At 33.2% G+C, this 24056-nt stretch overlaps 3 protein-coding genes across 4 annotated transcripts; 1 reads left to right on the top strand and 2 right to left on the bottom strand.

Annotated features, from left to right (window-relative positions):
- Positions 1–1020: 1020 nt before the first annotated feature.
- LOC113869077 (protein ecdysoneless homolog) lies at positions 1021–6381 on the top strand. 2 transcript variants are annotated; one of them, XM_027505217.1, is made up of 5 exons: positions 1021–2246; positions 2329–2667; positions 3179–3303; positions 5407–5570; positions 5784–6381. In XM_027505217.1, the coding sequence occupies exons 1-5, from the start codon at positions 1117–1119 to the stop codon at positions 5961–5963; spliced, it is 1938 nt and encodes a 645-aa protein (XP_027361018.1). In that variant the 5' UTR covers positions 1021–1116; the 3' UTR covers positions 5964–6381. The 2 variants fall into 2 exon arrangements, with proteins under 2 accessions (XP_027361018.1, XP_027361019.1); XM_027505218.1 differs by having other exon boundaries at positions 1021–2250; positions 2333–2667; positions 5784–6246.
- A 41-nt stretch (positions 6382–6422) lies between these two features.
- Positions 6423–10508, bottom strand: LOC113869953 (protein NETWORKED 2D). Its single transcript, XM_027506511.1, has 2 exons — positions 10415–10508; positions 6423–9671 (listed from the first exon to the last, which is right to left on the bottom strand). Exons 1-2 carry the CDS (start codon positions 10506–10508, stop codon positions 6763–6765), a joined length of 3003 nt encoding a protein of 1000 aa, XP_027362312.1. The 3' UTR covers positions 6423–6762.
- Positions 10509–14715: 4207 nt separating this feature from the next.
- Positions 14716–17822, bottom strand: LOC113869238. The gene is made up of 2 exons (XM_027505467.1): positions 16425–17822; positions 14716–15010 (listed from the first exon to the last, which is right to left on the bottom strand). Exons 1-2 carry the CDS (start codon positions 16888–16890, stop codon positions 14955–14957), a joined length of 522 nt encoding a protein of 173 aa, XP_027361268.1. The 5' UTR covers positions 16891–17822; the 3' UTR covers positions 14716–14954.
- Positions 17823–24056: the final 6234 nt, after the last annotated feature.

Genomic DNA, 24056 nt, shown 5'->3' with positions numbered 1-24056 from the left:
TTAGCAAAATTATAAGAGAATTACCCATTTACTTATCATCTGTGTTTAATTTTATTAGTATATTATATTTTCATTGTTCGCAAGCTATTCTTTATGACTATCTTAGTCAAATAAAATATTAACAAACATTACTCTCTCATGTTAACCATGATTAATTAAATTGATCTTTATTGTCAAGACAATGAAAAGTTCATTATAAGCACAAATCAATATTATCTTACAATATTTTAAAAATAATTCATTGTTGCCGTTAACTTTTGGAATTTTTAAGTAGTAATATTTATTTATTTTCTTTCATTGCATTTCTTCTCACTGTCGACGACTCGCTAAATCTCTTATTGGTTGCTCCTACATATAATGTTGCATCTCCATGCAAAAGCAGTCAATTTCCTACTCTTATATGACTCTTTCATCTTATTTATCTTTTCCTTCCTCTTCTCCGCTTTACTTTCTCCATCGCTCACAACTTTTCATTTTCATTATTTCAATTTTATCGATTTATTTTGTTTTTTTCAAATTGTGAGTACAAAAGTTATAGGAATCAGTATTTTGAATCAGTTTAAAGATTTTGAACGTCCTTACTAATGCAATTAAAGAAAAGAATAAAAGAAAAAAGAAGTACACAGAGAATGAAAAGTTAACATTCTATGACATTATACACTAGAACAGCTTATAAAAAATTTGACATAGTTGCTAGAAGATGAAAGTTGATAGTTAGAAAAAAATGTTACGAAAAAAGTTACATAAAAAAGCAAGAGAATAAGAAAAAAAAAGTTATTATTTAAAAATATTAAAAGTTAAAAATAAAAATAACTATTTTTTAAGGATCTTCTTTAAATTATTACTTTCTTATTCAATTTTAATATGTATAAACAATAAAGATTAAAATGGTTGAAGGTGGTTAATGTTAAGGTTAAACATTATTGTAACTACAATAAATGTTTACTAAAATCCTTTTTGATATCTATCACGAACTGCAAAAATTAAGTACTATGTAACTTTTCATTCATGCTACGTGTTTCCAACGAGATACAACCTAGAGGGTTTAAAGGGGTTTATGAGAAACTCCCCGGACTCGAACGAACATTCAAGAACTGTGAGCAAAGTAGCAGAGCAATGGAGTTTCCTTCTTCTTCCTCCTCCTCGATCTTCTCTCCCCGCGCATCAGACGACACCGTTTTCTACTCCATATACCCTCACTCGACCACCACCACAACAACCAGCACCCTCCAATCCCTCCACCTGGAAATCCTGGAAACAGTGTCACCCTTCACCACTGATTACATATGGCAACACCAACCCTTCACTCTCTCCATATCCGCTCCCCCAAACCCCTCATGCCCATGCCCCTCCTCCTCCAACCTCCACCACCTCCACGGCCACCTCCGCTACGGCGACAACCTCGACGACGAATGGTTCACAGTCTTCCTCCTCTTCCACATCTCCATCAACTTCCCCTCTCTCTCCCTCCGCGTCTGGGACTCCGACGGCGACTTCCTCCTCATCGAAGCCGCATTCCACCTCCCTCGCTGGCTCAACCCCAACACCTCCCTCAACCGCATCTTCCTCCGCTCCGGTAACCTCCACATCGTCCCTAAAACCCTCCTTCCTTCCCCTTCCCTCCTCGATTCTCTCAAATTCATCGCCGATTCCCCCTCCCTATCCCTCGCCCCTGACCCTGTCCAACGCGCCATTAAGAACCGCATAAAGGATTACCCTGAAAAGGCGCGGAAGAACATGCATAGGGTTCGGGTTAGGGTTCCCGTGTCGGTGGCGCAGGTTTTGAAGCACGAGCCGTGCTTTATTTCCCTGGCAGTGGAGGGGTTCTACGACAGGGACGTGGACACAATGAAGTTCGCGGCCAGGATGGAGAGGTTCTTGGAGAGGGGAAGGAGCGAGGAGCTAGTGATTGTTTCGGTGAAGATGTCGAGGGCCATGTACGCGCAGCTTGTGCAGCAAGCTTTTCAGGCTCCGAAGTGTTACCCGGAGATTCCGAGTCGGAGCGAGAGAGAGGCGTACGTGGAGGCGGAGTTGGGGATGAAGATAGCTTGTGGGTTGGAGATGATGTATCAGCAGAGGAAGCGTGATGGGATGGATGGGAAAGGGAGCACTTGGGAAGCGTTTAAGAAGAGCTTGGAGAGCAGTGGCTACTTCCAAGGTTTGCTGCCGGGTTCTTCTGAGTATCAGAGATTGATGCAGAATGCTGAAGAGTATTATAGGAACACTTCTCTGCACTCCAGCGCCAGGTTCGTTGTTTGCTCCTTTTGCTTTTAGCTCCATAACCGTTGGTTTTTGTTATTGTTTTGATGAGGTGAAAGTTTGGTGCAGTGAGTTAATGAATGCTCCTGTAAGACGCATAGATGAAATTCTCGCTTTGCCTCATTCAGCGGATGATTTTAAGGGTCAGGAGGTTCCTCCTTCTGATGATGATTCCTGGCTCTACGATGGGGAGGAAGAGTTGAACTCTGCTCTTATGGAAAGACAAAAGGAGATGGACCTTTATGACTTAAAACACCAAAAGAAAGGGAAAGCGAAAGAGGGTGATAATACTGGTGTATCGTCTGGTTCCAATGCTGGTGAGTTTGATCCTGTTGATATAGCAAAGACCATGCAGGCATTTGTCCATAAGTTGTCAAGTTACGAGGGTGCTGAAGCTCCTGAAGACAGGTTAGGTCAATGATATACATCGTCATTTAGTATATTATTTGATATGCATGCTTTAGACACCTATTGTATTGTATAGACATCTTTCCAGGGAAAGGATGTCATGATAATGATTTATTTTTGGCTATGGTTGGTTGTTGACGTGGATATGGATTCAGAGTTCCATAGTTTTGTAACAAAAAAAAGGCTGATTTTATACTGCACTTATAGTGATAGAGCATATTTAGGAGTTCTACTTATTTAAGTACTAATTGGTAAGGTAAGTATTGATATACCCATACTCACGTACATACATATATTGAAGAACATGTTCTATTTTTATTATTGGTTTAAATAATTATACTGCACTTATAGTTATTTGTCTTGCTACGATAGTTTTCAGTAATGCTGTCATGATAAGTACAGTGATACACAATTACACATTTAGGTGATACTTGATTTGATACCTTTGTGATTTCGCCATATTACTTCATTATGTTAATATCTCTTTATCTTGGGCACTTACCTTGTAAAGGAATAAGGAAGTGAACCTGGACGTGGATCAATTTATTAAAGACATGGAATCAATAATGAAACCTCCGGGTGGTGAAGTTGCCAATGGTAATATTGAGGAAGGATCTTCATCTGACCTGGACTTCGGTAAGATCTTCATTGTATTTTGGTCACTTGATACTCTGTAGTCATAAATTGTTTGGTTAAGCAAGTTTTCTTTATAATTTTTGATTCTTTTCTTAAACAAATCCTCTCATTAATTGTTATATGTTGAACTAACGTGTTGGCACTTATTTTCTGCAAATGGATTATTTTGTATAATAATTCTGTTACACCATTACATTAATACACTTCTGTTTTTACGATATGTCATGTATGTACACACATTTTGGTCCACATCATTTAGTCTTGAACTTACTTTTGGCCATTTTCTATTTTCACATTCTCCAACACTTTCCCTCTCTGAATTGTGGAGGATGAGAAGAATTAGAAGTCGTATGTGTGATTGTAGGATGTCTATTTTTAGCAAGGTAATTAAATCGAGATTTAAGTTGTGAATCTTAAAACTTATTTTTTAAATTGTGAATCGAATCGTAAGATTTAAGATCAATAATTTAAAATATAAAAAACATAAATATAAGAGCATTATAACATAAAGAAATATCAAAATATCTAATATATTTTGAAGTCAAATAGTATATAGTTAATAATGTAACACGCTTGTAAGCAAGTTTGGATTTAAATCATAATAGTGAGTTACAATAAAAAAAAAAAAGGTGATTGCTCAAATTCGACATATAGCCTTTCAAAAAGAAAAAAAAAATGATAGAAAATCACTATAGCAAGGTTTAAACATTTGTCTCTCTAAACAGCAAACAACCAAGGAGGAGAAAAGAAATAAAAAATAGGAACCGTTGCTAAGGCAGGGAACACCACCATAAATCTTGAATAGGGAGTGAGAAGTTGAGAGAAAGAACCATAATAATGCACAAGGAAATAAAGGGAACAACATCAAACAGTGCAAAGAAGAGGAAGAGCAAAGGTGGGAATGAGAAAACAAGGCTTTTCTCTGAATATAAACAATGGGTTGACTGGCAAAAGGAGAAACAAGTTGAAAATGTCTTTTTTGCACACAAAAATTAAAAAAGGAGGTTTTTTCAGGGGTTTTTTGTGGACCGAGTCACACTGACCTTACCTGATTCGCATGCTGCCCAGTTTGCAGAGAAATCATGTGCCATTGTGCACATTCACAATTGAGCCTTGATTTGTATGATTCAGTCGATTCCGACAATGATTTTGATTCTTTCACACGATTCATTTCCCTGAGTTAAGGAATTGTATTCTTACTATTGTATCACACAATACTAACTTCATTAATTTCTAGTAGAACAAGGGTAAATGGCTCTTCTGAGTCCTTTTCAACCATCCAGTCAATGATTTGTGACAAGTGCTGGTCATTGTGGCTGCTTTGATAGTACCTTTTCAGATTTTGTTGTTCTTTCTTGAGAAAGGTAGTACAATGTAAATCTCCCACATACACCCTCGTCCAACCCAAAAAAGTCTAAAACTATAATATGGTGTAGTGCTTGAAATAACAGATAATTCAAAGTGTAGCTTGTGCTAAGCTTTAACCCCCATTTTTAACAATACATAAAAGGGAATTGTTGAACTTAACTGCATCTCAAGTCAACTTTTATTGCGCGTGACATTCTCAAAGAAGTTTGAACACCCATCTGTAGCATAACCATCAGTATGACATAGACTAATAGAGTTATCTTTTGGACTTAAGCACGTTACCTGTAGCTGGTCTTCAGTGTGTTACTGCACATCGATTTCAGGATGCATAGTTGGTATCTTATTAATGCTGTTAAATATGAATGGTTATTTACTAAAATATTAGTCGTTACTTGACTAATCTAAAATTCCATGCAGAGGATTCTGTATAAATTAGTTTCACCAAATAAGTGCATAATAGTTACATGGAGTTCATTCTTGCTTGTGAGTACCCTGTTTTTTCTTTATCTATTCAAATTTGGTGTTACTCGATTGAACATAGATCAATTACCTTGGTTGTTTGTGATACTGTGAGCTGGATGAAATTTGCCACTATAATAACTGGTACTTGGAAGTATGCATAATGAATTAATTCTTGGAATTCAACCAAATATATTGCTTATTCAGTCAATTAGTATATGCCTTCCCCCTTAGTAAGTCCTGTGGGTTTTTATATTTTTATTGATGATTGTGTAGATGATTCTGATGAGAGTGATATGGCTGAATCTGCTGAGGATAATGAAGATGGAGAGGATACTTTCATGCAGTCCTATTCTGATGCTATGAATGAAGAAATAAATGCAACCACCCTTCAGAAAAGTTTTGTCCGTGCTAATGAACAAATTTCGAAGAAGGATGAGGTATTTTGTTTGCATGTGCATGATTTTTTAATGCCATATAAATATTGCTCAACCTCAAAACTTACGTGGTCATTTGAAAGGAAAGAAACAAATTATAAGTAGGAGCGATGTTCCATTTGGCAATACGTTAAATAGGCAAACTGTGGATTCAGCAAGTTTAAGTGCTATAGTGCAGTGGAACGACTACTGATTGTTTTGTGAATTCACTTTCAGGGAACATCAAGTGCATCCAGATATGTGGATGAGGAATTTTCTCCTGTAGATATGGATGTAAATTTAGTCAAAAGCTTTCTTGATTCCTTTTCTTCCCAACAAGGTCTTCCTGGTCCTGCTTCAAATTTGCTTGGTCTTATGGGTGTACAATTGCCAAAAGATGCCAGCAAGGGCAAGTGAAGATAGTGAAATATTTATCTTCGTTTTCTTAGTTTTGGGATTCTCCTTTGGTTTAGTCTTTAGATGACATGTTCCACCTGTTTAGTGAGATCATTATTCCATGGAGGGTAGACACCTGCTTAACAGAGGGCATATGGAATGCTTACAGATCATGACATAACTGGACCTTGTTTTGGCACTCGATTTGTATAGGAGCGTGTTATTTCCTTGCCTTGAGAGAAAAGCAAGATAACTTTCGTCTGTAGGTACAAGTGGCAAGATAGGTCTAGGAAATTGGGTTAATTGGATAACTATTATATAGCGAATCAATTTGTAACCAAAAATTATTGCCATTATATTGGGTTTTTTTGAGGCGATTACGGTTATATAGTTCTCACGGGTTTATGTTGAGTTTGTATCATCCACTGTGTTACCGATTGATGATTTCCCTCTTTTTTTTTCTTTTTTTTTTGGGGGGGTGGGGGGGTGTTGAATAAGTGATTGCCATTTAATAATGTTACAAAATACAAACTACCATTCTAGTTAAGACTGGATTGAAAGCCACAAAACTGTCATTGGCCAGTTACCCTAAAAGTTGCTCAAAATATAAAGAGAAGTGTAAACCAAATACTACATCTTATCATACTTAACCAACTTATGGACAAGAAAAAATGAAAAATGATTATCTTACCTTTCTGTGAAGCAAGGGCACTCTTAATACACAACCTAATATAACTGGCAAAAGAATTTTCAGAAAGAGATGAAAAATTAAAAAAAATACAGTAGGGAACTAAAAATATTTTACGTATGAGTTCTACTCCTAGGCAGCCCGGTATTTCCTATGCATTCCAGGGGTCATGCAGGAGAAAATAGATTGTTTCTTTGGTTTGGGGCCAAAGATAAATGACCTCAGAGGAACCTTGGCCCGAGTTTCTGATTGTCTCAGCTGGCCATTTTGTTGTCGCTTTGATGCTGAGAATCCAAATTGATCATTCAAGTTCACAAGAGCCCGTTCAACTTCTAGTTGGAGAGATGTTACAATATCTAGACCCACTTGAAGTTCATCAGCAACCTTGTTGTTTTCCTGTTTCATGTTCAAAACCTCACCTTGGAACTTGGCAGCTTGGTAGCTTGTGAACCTGAAGTCATCATCTTCAGCACTGGCTTTCAATGCTGCTGTTATCTCTTCTTGGATGTCACACAAAGATGAGAATTTACATTGCAGTTCTTCTTTCAGCAAGGCACTTTTTTCCATCCAGACTGTTATTTGAGTTTGGATATCTGTGAGGTGTTTATAAATCGGTCTCGCATCTGATTTTATAGAATATTTTATGCTACCACTGCCCTCTGATGATTTCCCTTTTTCCTCAAATTTTGATAAATCCATACGCAAATCTTTTATAGTGGTTTCAAACTTCTGTATCTCAGAGAAATAAGCACTGAACTTTAACCAAAAATATAAGTTCTGCTCTAGAATTTCATCCATATTTGACCGGAATTTCTCTTCAATGGCTGATGTACATTCAGGTTGTTGAATTTTAAAAAGTTCCTCAAAGTTGTTATTTTCTGTTGGCAATACTGAAGTTGAATCTGTCAAATCCTCATTTCCCTCCAAGCTTCTCTGCAGGAGACCTAGTTTCTGACGCAGAAGCCTTATTTCTTCATCTTTCATGGCATTAGCTGTCTTCAGTTCTTTCAGCTGCAAAGATGAACCAAAGTTGTTTTGATTTTTCTTCTCTATTTCAGCGAGCTTCTTCTTCACATCTTTGTAATTCCGAAGAGTATTAGTATACTCAGTCAGCAGAACATGTTCTCTGTCCTGCATTCCACTCATAAACAATTGTTGCCAATCAGGTTCATCTTTTTGTGCAGTTTCCTGCTTCTCGGGATCAATTTTGAGAGCATTCTCTCTCTCAGATGAACTTTGCATATCATAATTTTCTTGCTGTTTCTCAATACTCTCCGAAGAACTATCTGCCTTGTTGCTTGCCGGGTGCCGGTTGACTTCCTGATTTTCTGTAGTACTGCTCAGAGCAACTGTTGCTTTTTCATCATCATTGCCAGGATTTAGAGTCTTCTTTTGTTCTTTTAACCCTTTTGGAGATTTGTTTTCCAATGGGGATGCACCTTCCATTTCTGAGGAACTGGGGACCTTAACCTCATTTACTTCCTTCACATCATTTTCTGGTGAACCGGTGACCTTGAGTTCGTTAGCGGGTACACCATTTTCTGGCAAGCCAGTGACCTTAAGCTTGTTATCTGATGTTACATTATCTTCCACCAGACTAGCGGTGAGCTCCTTTTCTGATTTCATATTATTCAACAAGATATCATCTTGATTCAATGGAACTTGTCCTTCAGGCTCATATTTTGATTCAGCTTGGCCTGGTAGATTCTTTTGCTGATGTGATAAATCTGTGACCTTAGCCTCCTCTCCTGGCTGTACATTTTGGACTTTCTCTGAGAGATGATGAAGATCACGTTGTGCTTCGGTGAAATGTGTTTGGAGATTGCTATTTTGATCTTCAACAATTTGGTTTAGATCCTGTACTCCATGCACCTTTTCTTCCATTTTTCTCAGTTGGTCATTCAATTTATTTTTGTCCTTTATGAGATTTTCCTTATCACTCTCCAGAGTTCGGATCTGGTCATGAAGTTCATCAGTTTCTGATCTCAATCTCTTTACTAGAGCAGTCTGGGATGAAACTGCAGTTTCCAAGCTGATCACTTTGTTTACAAGCTCATCTATCTTCTCTGCCATTTCTGCCACACTGAGTGATGAATTGGGGGCAGTCTCAAAGTGCTCTTTAATGTTCTCCTTTAAATGTTGCAACTCCTGTCTCTGCTGAGTCAATCTGTCCAAATTTTCTTCCAAGTCCTTTGTTGCTGCTATTTCTTTTACATCTCTTTTGGTGCTTGGCTCTTTCGAATTGCTCTGATCATAATGGAACTCGTTCATGAGAGAGGCCAACTTGGCTTCGACATCCTTCACCCTTTTGGACTCAATCCTGGTTACATCAAGTGATATTTCCTGTTTCTCTTGCAACTGTGTCAATGCCTCTTGGCATGATTTAAGAGCAGCTTCTGCCATCAAATGGCGGGCTTCGTCATCTTCAATAACAACACCTTCTCCTAGTTCTTCTTGCAGAATGGAAACTCTCTCTTGCAATTCCTTGATTTGCTCCTCAGTTTCCCAGTACCTAGCAATGGCATTATCATAAGAACTCGTTACAAACTCTTTCACAGTTTGTAGAGCAAGAATCTGTTTCTGGAGCTTGTCAACCTCTCTAAGTGCCTCATTTCTGCTCAATCCAGATTTAGGAACTTTAGGAGTAGCAGCACCTGAGGTGGCTGTCTTCTTGGACTGAAATTTCCTTGTGGCTGTTGCTTTTGTTACTACGGTTTTTAAATCTTTAGGGGGAGGCTTTGGAATATTTGTTTTGAATCCTTCTGGTATTTTCCTTGGAGGCCTTGGTGATGCATCATAATCCTCTTCATCCATCAATGGGACTCGATCTGGAAAGACAGAAGCAATGGTGTTGTTGGCATTTTGCAATTCTGTTGATATGTGATCATATCGTTCAGCTAAAGCTCGGTAAGCCTTGAATGATTCTTCCACAAAGCTTATCAGCTCTGGTCTCCTTTTGTAATACATTTCTGCTCTCTTGGCAAAAGAGTCTCCTTCCTCCTCTAAGAGCTTCAGAACATTTTGCACCTTTTCCTCCAGATCTGCACTTTTGTATATATATTTTAGTTTGCCAGGTACTTACATGTATCAAAGGAATAGTCTAATTAACAAGGAATGCAAGTAAATGACCGTCCATATTTATGTACACATATAGGATAGTGGTAAACATCACTTCTAAAATATTTGGAAATGACTTCGACAACTTCAAGGAATGCAAACTTTGCCTGATTTCTCAAATCAGTACTGTTTAAAAAATAAAATGAAGCTGGACAACGTATCGGCGTTTGAAAGTAATTCCATCAAGAACAGTAGGGGTGAAAAATTGGAGACATTCTCTGGCACAAATTGGACAAAAGCAGGGTTATGTGAATGGAATGAAACATCGGGTTTTGGAATAAGACTTCAGTCCCAAAAACTCGATTTAAAAAGTGATAAAGTGTATACTTTTTGATTAGTTGAGGCCCAGTTTTGGAAATAAAAGTACGTTGAGAAGCATCTTCAGAATCATATATATAAACCAACTAAACCTCGAGTTTGAGTATATATCACAACATCAAATTCTTTTCCTTAAACCTCTACTCAGTAGCAGCTGAATTTCCTGATTAAGGATAAATATATAATATATAGCACCTTTTTCATGTAAAACAAACATAACTTGAAGGTTTAATTCCAGAATGAATTGAATTTATCGTCAAAACTTGATATATTTTAAGCCATTTACATTTTTTCGGCAGCCCATTTAAAAGTTGATCATGTTTTATTACGTGAAAGAGAAAATGATCACCTTGAAGGTTTTGCTCCATCCATTTTGATTGCTTTGTTCTGATGTGGCTAGCCCACCACCATGAATAAGCATTGCTTGCCGCTCTTTGCAACATGTTGATGCTTTCTTTTTGTTGTTGTTGTTGTTTGCTAATAATGTATGTCTTCACCCCGTGGTCCTTGATATTAAGATCTTAATAATGTGAGAGTCAAAAGCATGCAAACCGTGTTTCTCCTTTTACTCTTGCTGTTCAGAGAAACATGGTTTCCATGATGGTAAAGGAAGGGACCAAGACAATAAAATAGAAAGAAAATCAGGATGAAGAAGAAGAAATAAAAAAGGAAAGAGAATCAACGAAAGAATGAAAAGAGATTCTGAGAGAGAGAGAGAGAGAGAGAGAGAGAAAACGTGGGAACTAAGAAGATGTTGTGGGATGATGGAGGGGAGCAAATTTCGCACGAATTTAATGTCGAAACCTTTCTTTTGAAAAAGCGTTGCAATAAAATGAAATAAAGAATAATAATATGTGCATGACATCAACAACGAACCACCCACGTGCCCGTGGTGGCACTGTCCAGCTTTGCCATCACCTACCTTGCCACCACCACTTCCACTTTTGCTTTAGTACCCCCTCTTTTCATCTTTCTATTTTCTCAATCTAATTCTTTTTTTAAAAGTGAACATATATATAAAATCAAAAAGTAAATATGCATATCATTTGTTTAAATTAAAATATTTCTCACCCTTTTAAATTATCATTTGATTTTAAAAAAATGATTTCTCAATGTACTTTTACTTTTTCACTTTATAAGTTAATTTAAACATAATATAATGGACTAGATTAAAATAAAATTGAGTATATTGAAACACAATATTTCAACTTTAGATGTGTGAAATTAACTTTTATGTTTCATCCATTGTCCCTCAATTTCGGATGGAAGAAAAGTTAATAAATATAATAGGCTTAAATGAATTGAATTCTATTAACTTTTATTCTATATTTTATTTTATAACTTAATAATAATTCATGCATTTGTTTTATTTTATTAATCAATTCAAACATAATTTATAGAAACTAAATCCCCTAAATTATATATGTTAATAATTAGCCACAAAAACACACACACACAGATATATATATATATATATATATATATATATATATATATTATAATAAGTAATAGTCTTAATGAGAAAACCAAAGAATTTTTTTTGAAGAAGATAGTAAAAAATATTTAGATAAGTGGGTCATCTTCTCAATAATGTGAGATCGAAGCTCAAACTTTCAACAAATATACTTGTTGGGAAAACTTTCTGGTAGTAATAGTATCGAAGTGTCAAGACATAATTGGTATTATCGTGAAACAATTATTTTAAAAATTCTCTAAATTTTTTTTAAATTTTTGTTATATAATCTAATCCAAATATGTACTTAATCTCATGATAAAGCTGTAACAAAAACAAATCTCAAAAGTATTAAAAAGTGTCTTTACTATTTTAAAAAATTAATTTGTATATGTTATTATTATGGTCAATTTTTTTAAGTTATATTCATGCAAAAGTGATTATTGAATAGCACCATGCGTTATTTAATAAAATTTCTACTATTAAATAGCATCCTGCAATCTCTACTATTCATATCTTATCATGTGTTATTTATTTTTTTATAAATTATAAAAATTTTATATATGACATAATATGATTGGAAAATGGTCTCCACCATACAATTTTTTTTCTAATTATGTGAAAGAAAAGAGTACATTTAAAAAATTCACGTCCCTTGCACATAATTTAATTAGAATAATTTGTCAGTTATATTTAATATTTTTCCTAAAAAAAAAAAAAAAACCCTACCTACACGGCACTCGCTTGTTGAAACTTTTTTTGTTGCAACCATGTATTCATGGCATCATGAGATAACCTTTTTCAAAGCAAATTACTTCTCCTTCTACCAAACTTGTATTTACACTGCAGAAATAAATAGACTCAAGATTGTTTATTAAAGCCCTAACATGTGACGTTAAATTTTTAATCTAAAATTAATGCATAGTAGAAATTATTGTATATCTTTTCTTTTCTCCTGAAAAAACAATGTTGTATTCAGAGAGTAGTTTCTAAATTTTATCGTACAAAAAAAGTTGCTTAGAAAAGCTGTAATGTAAGGTTGGCGATGGCCGACTTTTGTCGCGGAAAGATGACACTTTGTTACAACAAAGTTTAGCGATGCGCCCCAAATAGAAAATTCAGTATTTCTGTTGTTTTGGTGGCATTTTCTGTTCACTACTCTATAAATATGTTCTTCCTTTCTTCTAAAATAAGAAGATTTGGAAAGAAAACCAAAATCTTTTGAAAGAGAAATTTTATCCATCGTCCTACCACCTAGTTACATATTCAAGTTTTTGTTTGGCCTTTTTGCATTCCTGTCAATTTGGGAAAAAAAAGCATATAAAAAAGTTTCAATAAAAATAATACGTATATTTGATTAAAAATTGTTGATATTACATAATTATGAGAAGTCCATTCTTCTATGGACATTACAAAAACAAGCTTTACTCGTTATCCTTATTTATGTTTGTGAAAATCTGCGTGCCATTTTACATCAGATCAATTTGATTTTCGTAAATTTAAAAATTATAATGTATTTTGCTGGTGTAATATCCGGAATGTTTGTTACTTTTGAAAAAAAAAAAATACACTCGTAAGTGGGAATTTTTAAAAAAAATCCATGAAAAAAGAACCGAGTAAAACGAATCATTTGAAAGGCAGAAAGTTAGAGGGGCACATAGTTTATCAATAAAGTAACGTCTCAAATAATCAAGAAAGAGAGAAATATATGAAGATTTTCGTCCTGTATATAAGATTAGAATTCATTTATTAAGAGGTTAATTTTTTTAGCACCTTCGCTTTTAAAAATGATACGGTGTTTTCAATTCTTTAGTATAAATATATATTTTAAAGAATTTAGATATTTTTAAAGTTTATTTAAACTAATTGCACACTTTTTTATAATTTTAAATACTTGTATTTATTTATTTTTTTCAAAGGCCAGCCATCTTTAAAACATTGCTTGATACCCATTCACCATAATTTTCGATATATTTTTAATATCTTTTATTTTCAAATTCCTTATTTGCGTCCTTAAGATATTAATTAACAAAATTTTACTAAAGTTCAAAAGTATCCATACAATGTGATACTTACTACCAATATTAATATTTTGTTTGCGGCGTTTTTAAAAAATGATAATAACATCATCAACGATAACAATGAGGTGACAATCAAATCAACCCATGGTTTTATCATCAAAGACTTTGATCTTGGGATAGGAGGATACCTTTCGCATACCTTTTTCTTAATGTAAGTTTTATGTAAAGAACAGATTCCTTTTACTTTCATTTTCTTCATCTTTATCTTCATACTCCGAAAAAGGAGGAAAATGCTATTTTTTTATTTTTTTTATGCATATTATTACCTTATCAAATCATTCACTGTCTTTATCGCTTGTTTTATTTTCCTCTTCCCATGGCATAACTGATTACTCACTGCGTTATAATTTCAAGGTCGAAGTTCTATGTTTCGTTGTAACTTATGCACAAAGAAAGAAAGGACAGAAAATAAGGGAAGAAACAACGGGAAATTGCAGAGACAAACAATTCATTTTATCATAGTTTATACCGTCATGCACAGTATATGGAATGTAAATATAAATAACACTTCTATGAATTCTAATTTCTCATAAAACTTCAATTCCTTGGCATAAAAACAGCCACGCATTAAAGTCAATCCTCAATGCTAAGAAGAAAGTGTCATTTTCTAAATCAACTGAGAAAATATTCATCAAATTTATTCTCTTGTTCCTTTCTATATTATATGGTTCATCGTAGCGTCACACTTTCATGTGGTCCAACACTTGATATAGCGGTTTTGAGAAAAGGGTTCTGCAGATTTACAGCCAATAGTCTCGGCAGGGGATGTGGGGAAATAAAACTGAAATTGGAATTAAAAAAAATCAAAGAAAAAAGCAAGCATGAAAGAAGAAAAGAATAAGTTAATCGGTTAGCGATGCATAAGTGAATTGTATTTTTTTCTGTAAGTTAATTGTATTTTTTGCTTGTCCATTTACATTATACAACATATTTTAAATTTTATAATTTTCTTATTATATGTCTAGACACGCGTTATAAAATATTAAATTTTAAATAGGTAATCAAGACTGTCAGTTGCATTATCCCTTTAAAATATTTTATTAGTTTATAATTGTATTCAGCTGCCATGGGCAATATATTAGAGTAAAAAAAACTCATCTTATTCAAAATATGGCTCAAGCAATCCTCAGCTATAACTCCATATCCACATGAAAATCGTTTTTATTACAGTAGAGATTGATTGGCCATATATAATTTTCTAGACCGAAAATTTCCATTTCAATTGAAGTTTTTACAACAAGAGGAGAAGAGGATTCTATGTACAAAAAATACACGGGATGGATAATGGATTATTTTGCCTCCTCTACTTCTAGTAGGATGTCAGAAAGGTCCTTAGTCATAGATGAAGCAGAAATCTACGCTTCAAAATTCTGAAGAGAAGCCAACCAGTGTTCCACATAACTGTTGCCAGCTGCAAATTCAATCAGTATGGAAGATGTTATATTACAGATAAATGTATCAACAGATCATAAGAAAACTTAGCACTGTAAAGGAATGCTTTCACTCCATTGATTTCCAACAAAAGTACAACGTAAAATCACAGCCATCATTCGTTACATGACAACTTTCCCAGTTTTGATTTACAAACAGCGCAATTGAAAATGGTAGGCTTTTATTTTAAACACAATAATACCCAACTTACAGTTTCGAGTATGCAATTTTTTCAACTTCAATCAAACTTGATCCGTATGTCCTAGGCTATAAGTTGTTTTAACTATAAGCGTACATTCAACCATAAAAATATGAAAAACCAGGACTCATTTTCCTAACACAAAAAAGAAACAGGTATGAAATATGACGGATAAAAGTTATTCAATTTTAAAAGCAACTTATTAAGATAATATCATATAGTATTCACTTGTCTTTTATTTCAATTTATTATTGAAAAAAAAAAAGGGTCGAAGAAAAGATCTACAAATCCTACTCAATAGGCCAGAAGATCATGTGCCCAACAGTCAACGCAGTGTAAGCAATCCAAGAACAAAAGGCCAACAATGAGAGAAAAGTATGCAGTCACTAAGCTATTCAGGGCCATATGTTAATTGGAATCAATCTGTGTCGTACAAAAGAAGTCAGTGATCATTCGACTGCGGCTTGTACAGGGGAATTTAGGACTAATCAGATTGTGAATTTGAAGTTACTTAAGTGCATAACTTTTTCTCTACGATGAAAACTACTCAGTAAAAGCGATTTACCGCCTTCAGCAAAAATTTCAAGCTAAGACTACATATATATAAAACAGAGAAGATACAAACAAACAAAGAAAATTAGCTCAGAAAAGCAAAGACAGTATCTTTGCAAATCAGGCAAGAAAGCATCCAGAAAATAAAAGAGGAGCCAAAACCCACAGGATAGAAAAACATGCCCCTATAGTATATGCACACGCCAAAATATAAAGAATAAATAAATAAAAGACAAAGGCTTCGTAGATCGATGCATTTGAAGACAATTTTAAGAAATTTGTTCTATATTTATGTATTTCCCTATTTGGATTTACCAAGCCAGAACCCCTAATCACCCTTGTACTTGAATAGTTATTAAGCGGTACATTAGCAATAGCATGCTGAGTGATAATGATAGACACACTTTTCCATTAATAGCAGCATACAAAACAAGGCCAAAACAACCAACTAAAAAATTATGGATTATGCGATACACATGAAAAACTTTAAAAGCACCTGAACAAATATTATTTGACTTTAAAGAACCAGCATAAAGAAGTTAATCAACTCAGAAAAGCTAAACAGTGCCAGGAGTTTCATAGAGACCAACATAACTCACTGAAAACAATATTACATGTTTCAATAGTACGTTTTAAATCTTACCAGAAGAAAATTCATTTGGAAGGCTCTTGATGGCACTCAAAAGCTTGTTGTTTGAACCCTCCACCTCCTTGCAGGCATGCCTATAGCAACGAACCAACACAGCAAAACTATTATCTGACTCATCATCACTCTGAAAATCAGAGCCATGAGGCTCCAACCACCCAATGGACCAGTCAGAATCATCAGATTCAGAGCCTGAGAAACAACCATCGTCATCAGATAGCACCAACACAACATCATACTCTCTATCAACTCTCCTCTCTTCCCTGCTCCTCCATTTCCTTCTATCCTTCCTGTGAGAAGGAGCTATCTTAGTTCCCTTAACCAAAGGGAACTTCACAGACTCTCTTTCCTTCAAGTTAAAACCCCATTCAGAAGATGAATTCAAAGGTGAGCCACTAGAAACAGGCTCTTTCTCCTTGCCACCCCACAACCACCAAGACAAACGTGTCAAAGAGACAGCCATAGTTGCAATTCCACTAGCAAAGCTAAAGGGTCACAATGAGTGAAGCTCTTTCTGGGACCAAGGATTTGTGAAAGAATGAGGGAAAAGCCACAGACTTGGAAGCCAAAAAAATTGAGACACGGAATGGCCAGTGGTTCCTGCCTGTAGCAGTAACCACTATATTAGGAAATGATCCATTCATTAACAGAAGGAAATCAATTGGAAAATTGGGCACAGAATAAATTCAACCCAGCAAAACTATTAATATAAAAAACAATCAATGAAAAGCCAAAACCTTTTTATTTTTTAAAAAAACATAGGCACTTATGAAACTGAAGCTGTAAATTTATCAAGGTTTCCTCAAATATCAAACCCAATTTAGCAAGTTAAAGAACTTAGCCTAGATTTTCTGCTCCATTTACCAAAAATTGAGTGTCAGCAAAAATTGTCTTAATAGATATTACACTCCCAGAAAAGCATAAAAGAAAAAAGAGATCATTATCCGAATCTCAAAAGAATAATTTTTCTTATTTTTTTATATAAAAAAATTTCAACCCCAAATCTCAATCACAATGACACACAGTCATGCTCGGTCTTCTCAACCCAAAATCGAGAAGAAGAAGAAACCCAGTAAAAAATTTGAGTAAAAACCTTTGCTTTAGGTCAAAATCGGGAATTACCCCACACTCAATTCATCAGGAATCACTGGAAAACCCCATACTCCTCGCCGGAAAACCGGACCTTTCAAACGACTACGCTATCTAAAACAAAAGCAGGGGAGATCGGAGAAAAAGTTTTCTCCGGCGAAAGAAAAAGCCGGCGACACAATGCAAAGACTCAGTGAGTTGAATTCCAAACCCTAACTCGCCAACTATCCCCCCTTTCTCTCTCTCTCGCTAATCGTCTTCCTCCTTCTGCTTCTGTTTCTGGGTACACTGAGAAACAAACCCAATCACTCAGAAACTCGTCTTCTTCTAAATTTATAGACCAATTTTTATTTTTCACTTTTCTCATCCAACGGTCCAGATTGCACCGGTTATTCTGATGTACGGTAAGAGAGAGGGTCTTACACTCTTACCGTGCACCCTCGTTCGTCTTACAGTGATACATTCCGGGCTTATATATTATATGGTAGTTAAAAATTCAACAAAAATATATATGCTTTCAATCAGAAAATATTGGACGTTGATTCGGTGATGAGAGAGAAATAACCGTCCAAAGTGCTGACGTGGATGACAATTACCCCAATCATGGGATGCATGTGCGGTACATCTTGTCAACACGTGTCAACGACATTAGCCTATGGATATTGAGAATGTTAATTAAGGAACTAAGGAATAATTAATGTTTTTTTATCGTAGTTAATGATTAATGATTAAGTTAAATTAAAGGAGTCTTGTTTTTTGGTACTTGGTTGTTGTTCCACTTGTCAAACATTTATTACTGGCAATGGAAAATTTTAAATATTTATTGTAAAAGTTAGCATATTTAAAATTTTTTTAAGAAACATGGAATAGTAATATGACAATACTTGGAGAATAAAACAAAATATTGTGAAAATTCCTTGAAGATAAATGAGAAGTCAATTCAATTTAATCTTCTCCCAACTAACTTCTATATCAAGTGAGAAACAAGGAATCTCCTTGACCAATTAACGACATCAATGTCAGAATACATTTTACCATTTATATATAAAAATGGTATAGTTTTTAGTTATTAAATTGGAAAAAAATCCTATATAAATCATTGACGCAAAATTAACTTAAATAATAAACTTTCTAAAGTTAAACACTAATTAACTATAGTAATTAATTTCGAATTAAATGAATTAATTATGAAAAGTTAAAAGATTTAATCAATGAGACAAACAAACAAAAGGCAAAGTTGAAAAAGAAAGATGATTAATTGGTTACCATTTTGATCCCACAAACTTGTACGAAATCGATTGAAGTCAGTCATAATATTTTTCTACGGATGAACTGAGAGGTGGGTGTGGATGGAGATGGAGTACTCAATACTCAAAGCATATAGAATATGGGAATTAAGTAATCTGAAAAACATGGCATTGCCCAAACGATGACAACCATTGACGTACCCAAAAAAAAAAAAAAAACTGTTTTCTCATCGGATTTTCTTAGAAAGAGCTCCTTCGATTGTCTTTTGCCCCCTTCATAAGATTTAGATCATTACCGTTTCGCTAACGTTATTTTCACTGATAACAGGATACTTTGGGTTTGGGTATGTTTGAATAATGGATGAAATCAAGAAAATTATTCAAGAAAAAAAAAAGAGTGAAAATAATATATTATTTGAATGAGAACAAATATAATAAAAATATTTTTTATTTAAAAATATATATCTATTTGAATGCTCAAGTTAATTTATCAAACGAGTTCGATTTAAGATTAAGTTTAATATATTAAAAATATTGAAATTTATACTTATTAGTTGTTTATTTTTCTTATAAGCTCTGAATTTTTTTTTTACTAATTTAGTACTCAATGGATTTTTTTAGTTAAATGTAAAATAAACTAGTTGTAAAATATAATTTTATTTGCATGAAAATTGTCCTGTGATTTGTTTATTATAAATATAGTATACTTCTTTTAAAAAAATTATGGTCAATTGTTTATAAATGTATATAATTAAAATTTTAATTTTAAATAAACGTAATAAATAAAATTATATTTATTTAAGCATGCATATCTATATAAATTATTCACAAAATATCAATACTACACTTATAAATTCTGAGCTTAACTCGTTTAAATAATTTAATTTAACTTTATAATAAAGTTTGATTATTAAATTAAATAAATAAATTTAAATAAATATTTATTGAGTCAAAATTTGATAATTCATGAATAATTTAACTCATTTACATGAAGGGATGACTTCAAGGGATGAGTGAAGAGTTTTAATTATGCCTAAATTTTGAGTCTAAAATAGTTGACACTTTTATAGTGACTAGGTATCAAATAATATGTACTAAAAACTGAAAATAAATATTTATATAAATAAATTATTTATAATAATCATAAAACTTATTTAATTTTTTATTATAATATATTTTATTAATAATTTTTTAAATATTGTATATATACACAACTCTAGTCCTTACTCCTCACTTTCTCCCAATTTAGGTTTTTGTTTCACACATTCACACACTAAACCTTCCCTCTCTTCCCCCTTTTTCCTTCTATCTCGTCCATGTCGTCTCCTCCACGAAACTCTAAACACACCCTTAAATTATTCAGTTGCGAGATTTGATGTTTAAATATAATGATTAGTGTTCGTCTATAAAATGCCCGTGTGATACACGGTACAAATTATAACTTTTATTCATAATTCATTTATATATTATATTTTTTTTACTAAAATTTTCCTATAGGATTTTAAAAAAATTAATTGCTAAAATTATTTTTGTTTATTACTTTAACTAATTTTTAACTTTTTATGACATAAAAAAAAGTAAAAGAAAATTTTGAATATTATATGTAACAAATTAAACATAATAGTTAATTAATATTATATGAATATGTATATTTTATTTTTCTCTATTTAAAATTAATATTAATAAAATAAAACTTTCATAAATTATTAAATATTAATATATTTCATTGCTATTTATTTAAAATTTTATTAAAAACTGACAAAAATTTAAACTTTAAAAGGCTAGAAATATGAAAATTTAATAAACCTGAAATAAAATAAAAGTTGGTAAAATTAATTTAAATGGGGTGATTAAATTATACATTTTTTAAATAGAAAATTTTTAAAAAATCCTTGTGCTAATTTATAAAGTTCTTTCACCAAATGAAAATGAAAAAAAAAATATTTAAAGGATTGAAAACATGAAAAGTTAATAAATATATGCATGAAATAGATAAAAATTTAACAAGGTAAATAAATTAAGAAAAATTAAAAAAAATATGTGCCAAATTTATTTATTGAGAGAACTTTAATATCATATAAATAAGTGTAGTTATAAAAATAAAGTAAGGTTCTCATAATAAAAATACATAATAGTAAGGGACGTTCAGTCTTAACTTATTTATATCGTTTCACCAGATACAATTTATATATGTTAAACGATGCTATACACATATATATTACTTCCTGTTACACCATCTCATATTTATATAATTTAATTATAACTATGTTTATTTTGTCAACACACTCTAATTTTATGACTTTATTATAGTGGAAAGAGATGTGTTTCAAAGTATGTGGGTTGTTATATGTATTGTATGCAGAGATAACCATTTTGTTTGTTTGTTTGTTTTTTTATCTTAACTAGGTTTTTCGCCAAACCAAGATTGCGCTGCATATGCTAGAAAAACAAATGATATAAAAGTTTATGCCTAGAAAGAAAAAATTGAATTGACGGTATGCCATTGCTTCAAGAAACTTTATATTATTTACTGTTGTTGTCTAACTTAATATGAAATCACGTATTGGAGATTTTCGCTCTTGCAGTTTTCTGAGTGGAGAACGAGAGGATAGTTTTAGAACTAAAAAAATATATTGCTCAAATTATTGAGAATGCCTTGACTAAGCCCACCAAGAATCGTAGATTCACTTTCTAATCTTATTTTTAAAAGCCATCCCCAATTAACCTCAATCAAATTCAAAAGATTATTAAAGACCGACTTGGGACCTATATAAGATGAATATTAGAGAATAATGCACGGGTGATTGAAAAGAAAAATAAAAACGTTGTAAAATGAACTTAATCATTAATCATGCCAATCACTCTTTGGGAAAAGCAACATCAAATTTTCGTGATAACATATTAAAAGGGTCGATTTCCCATTTCATTGGCAAAAGTATATCATCATTCAGTCACAGACTAATCATGTTATCATATTACCATTTTCTCTATTTTCTCGTGCTCTCTTATTAATCTTTTCATTAATCAAACTCTGTTGCATTCATGGTTGGAACAGTTGAAATTATTAAATGGGTTATCTTCAATGATGTTCCTCCCTACGAGGTGTAGTTATTTCTCATATCTCATTTAATTTTTAAATGATTTTGTGCTTTTTTAAATATTGATGCTGTCCTATTTACCCATTGACTCATACCAGATTTTTTCATTATATCCCATGCACTGGTTTTGCTGACGTTGACCTTTGTATGGAAAATCATTTTTACACGATTAAGGATGCTCAAACCTTTTTCATTCAATTTTGTTTCATTCCCTTTGATGAGCTGTAGATTAACTAGTTCATGATAGAACATATGATACATGATCACAAATTTCAACTATCCTCATTGCATCTTCACAATATAGGCTTACATGAATTGAATTAATCAAATTGGCTGCAAAGTACAATTGTTAACTTAAATTGTGGCCACTTGCATTGTGGCAAAACATGGTTGTGGGACAGACCTACCCACTTGTACTTGACCTCATGTTAATTAACTTGCAGGTGAACCCTTTACCTTTCCCACTTGGGCACTCCATGTGCCTTAGACACCAAACGACAAAACGAAAGATATTTATTTTCTTTTTCCTTGTTGCTTCAGCAAATTGTTATTTTTTTTCCTATAAGTTCCTTTAGCTTTGTTAGTGCTAGATTTTTTTGAGAGATCTTGTGAATTTACATAATATATGAGTTACTTCTCATGGACAAGTGGAATACTTATATGTTTGCTGAAATTTCGGAATACAAAATTAAACGTCAAGACAAAGCCACCAATAGGAAAGAGGAAAAAATTGTGTTTCTTTTGAAAATCCTGTAAAGCTCACTAAGACAACCAATAGTGGGATAAATTCATGATAATATATGTATGATCTACCCAACTGATCAATTCACTAACACTTATTTCAAATTATTGATTAAACAAAAAAATGTTGATCAATTCTGTAACACTGATATGTTGTAGTTTATAGAATCTGCAGAAATTAAGCATTACAAGATGGTGATTATGACCACCATATGGGAATATATTGAATGATTTCTGACTTTATTTGGATCATTATGATTTTTCTTTTATGTTCTCTCCTTAAAAGACAAAAATGTTGGAGCACTGAATTTTGTACTTATATGATGTTGTCGTCTTTATATGCTTGCAACTTGCGTTGAAAAGAGACCCAGTGTCTCACCAATTCAGCATCTTACACGTCTGGTTAAATGTCGTAGCTAGATGCTCGTCTTTATGCTTCTATCTTCTGATTCATATGAATAATACATGAACTATATATGCTCCATGAATTGAGCAAATTAAGGAAAACCTCTTTCTCTCTCCAATTATACATCATGAGTTAAGTTGAGACTAAACCAACTAGTTACTGTATTTTTTGTTTACGTGGATGATATGAAAAGAGAGCCTTTAAATTATATTCTAAGGATATCCTAGAGGGGAAGAGTAATACCAAAGATGGTAGATTTAATAACAGTGAAAAAAGGGTGATATGAATTTATACAAACGACAAAATGTAAGAGCATGTTTGGCTAATAAGAAAGAGGGTTAATGCAGCCAAAAGGGAGTTGAAGAGATATTGGTAAAAGAAAAGGCAACTTCAGATAGAAGTATATGTGTATCATTGTATGGTGTTCAGTACTCAGGTAGTCACTTGTCGTCCCAATTTTTTTATAGCCACTTTTTGTTACAATTGGGTTAGTAAATTACTCACATCAAACTATGTAAAATAGCCGCTACATGTAGCTGTGGGCTGTGGAAGCGTGCGGAGTAGTGAACTATTCTCTGTAGTGCCTTGTGCCTAAACATGGTTTCTTGGTTTGGGCACTATCATCCATCTTTTGTCCTTTCTATGCAGAGCCTATCAACTCTCTGTTGTGAAATTCAGAAGAGAATTTGTAATTGTATAAAAGTTGTCCAACAGAGAGAGATAAAAAGAAGAGAGAGAGATAAGATTATTAATTTGATGGAAAAAAATATATTGTAAAGCATTATATAAATTTATTGTATAATCAATATAACTTAATGTAGAAAGGTTTTAACTCCTTGTCTATTTGGGTTGTTCTTGGAAAATTTTGGACAGTACAACTGAAAATAAATTACTCCACATGGAAAAACTACCCATGATTAAAATTACTTTGTAGAATAAAATTGGAAGAGAAAGGAGAGATAAAGAATGAACACTAGTTGACAAACAGGTTTATGAGTGGGTTATACAGGTTAGCTAGCCCCTACACTGTCTCATTCTGCAAAAGTTT

This window comes from Abrus precatorius, unplaced genomic scaffold, assembly GCF_003935025.1.
Source record: "Abrus precatorius isolate BTA unplaced genomic scaffold, Abrus_2018 Scaffold6, whole genome shotgun sequence".
Lineage (NCBI taxonomy): Eukaryota > Viridiplantae > Streptophyta > Magnoliopsida > Fabales > Fabaceae > Abrus > Abrus precatorius.
The sequence above is the reverse complement of the archived record's forward strand: the minus strand, read 5'-3'. Positions and strand labels throughout refer to the sequence as shown.

Excerpts from the sequence above, each read along its gene's own strand:
- LOC113869077 (XM_027505217.1), top strand. The coding sequence starts at position 1,117 with ATGGAGTTTCCTTCTTCTTCCTCCTCCTCGATCTTCTCTCCCCGCGCA. Across the intron at positions 2,247-2,328 it reads TCTCTGCACTCCAGCGCCAG|TGAGTTAATGAATGCTCCTG; the intron begins GTTCGTTGTTTG and ends AGTTTGGTGCAG. Across the intron at positions 5,571-5,783 it reads AAATTTCGAAGAAGGATGAG|GGAACATCAAGTGCATCCAG; the intron begins GTATTTTGTTTG and ends ATTCACTTTCAG.
- LOC113869953 (XM_027506511.1), bottom strand. The coding sequence starts at position 10,508 with ATGTTGCAAAGAGCGGCAAGCAATGCTTATTCATGGTGGTGGGCTAGC. Across the intron at positions 9,672-10,414 it reads GATGGAGCAAAACCTTCAAG|ATCTGGAGGAAAAGGTGCAA; the intron begins GTGATCATTTTC and ends ACAAAAGTGCAG.
- LOC113869238 (XM_027505467.1), bottom strand. The coding sequence starts at position 16,890 with ATGGCTGTCTCTTTGACACGTTTGTCTTGGTGGTTGTGGGGTGGCAAG. Across the intron at positions 15,011-16,424 it reads TCCAAATGAATTTTCTTCTG|CTGGCAACAGTTATGTGGAA; the intron begins GTAAGATTTAAA and ends TTGAATTTGCAG.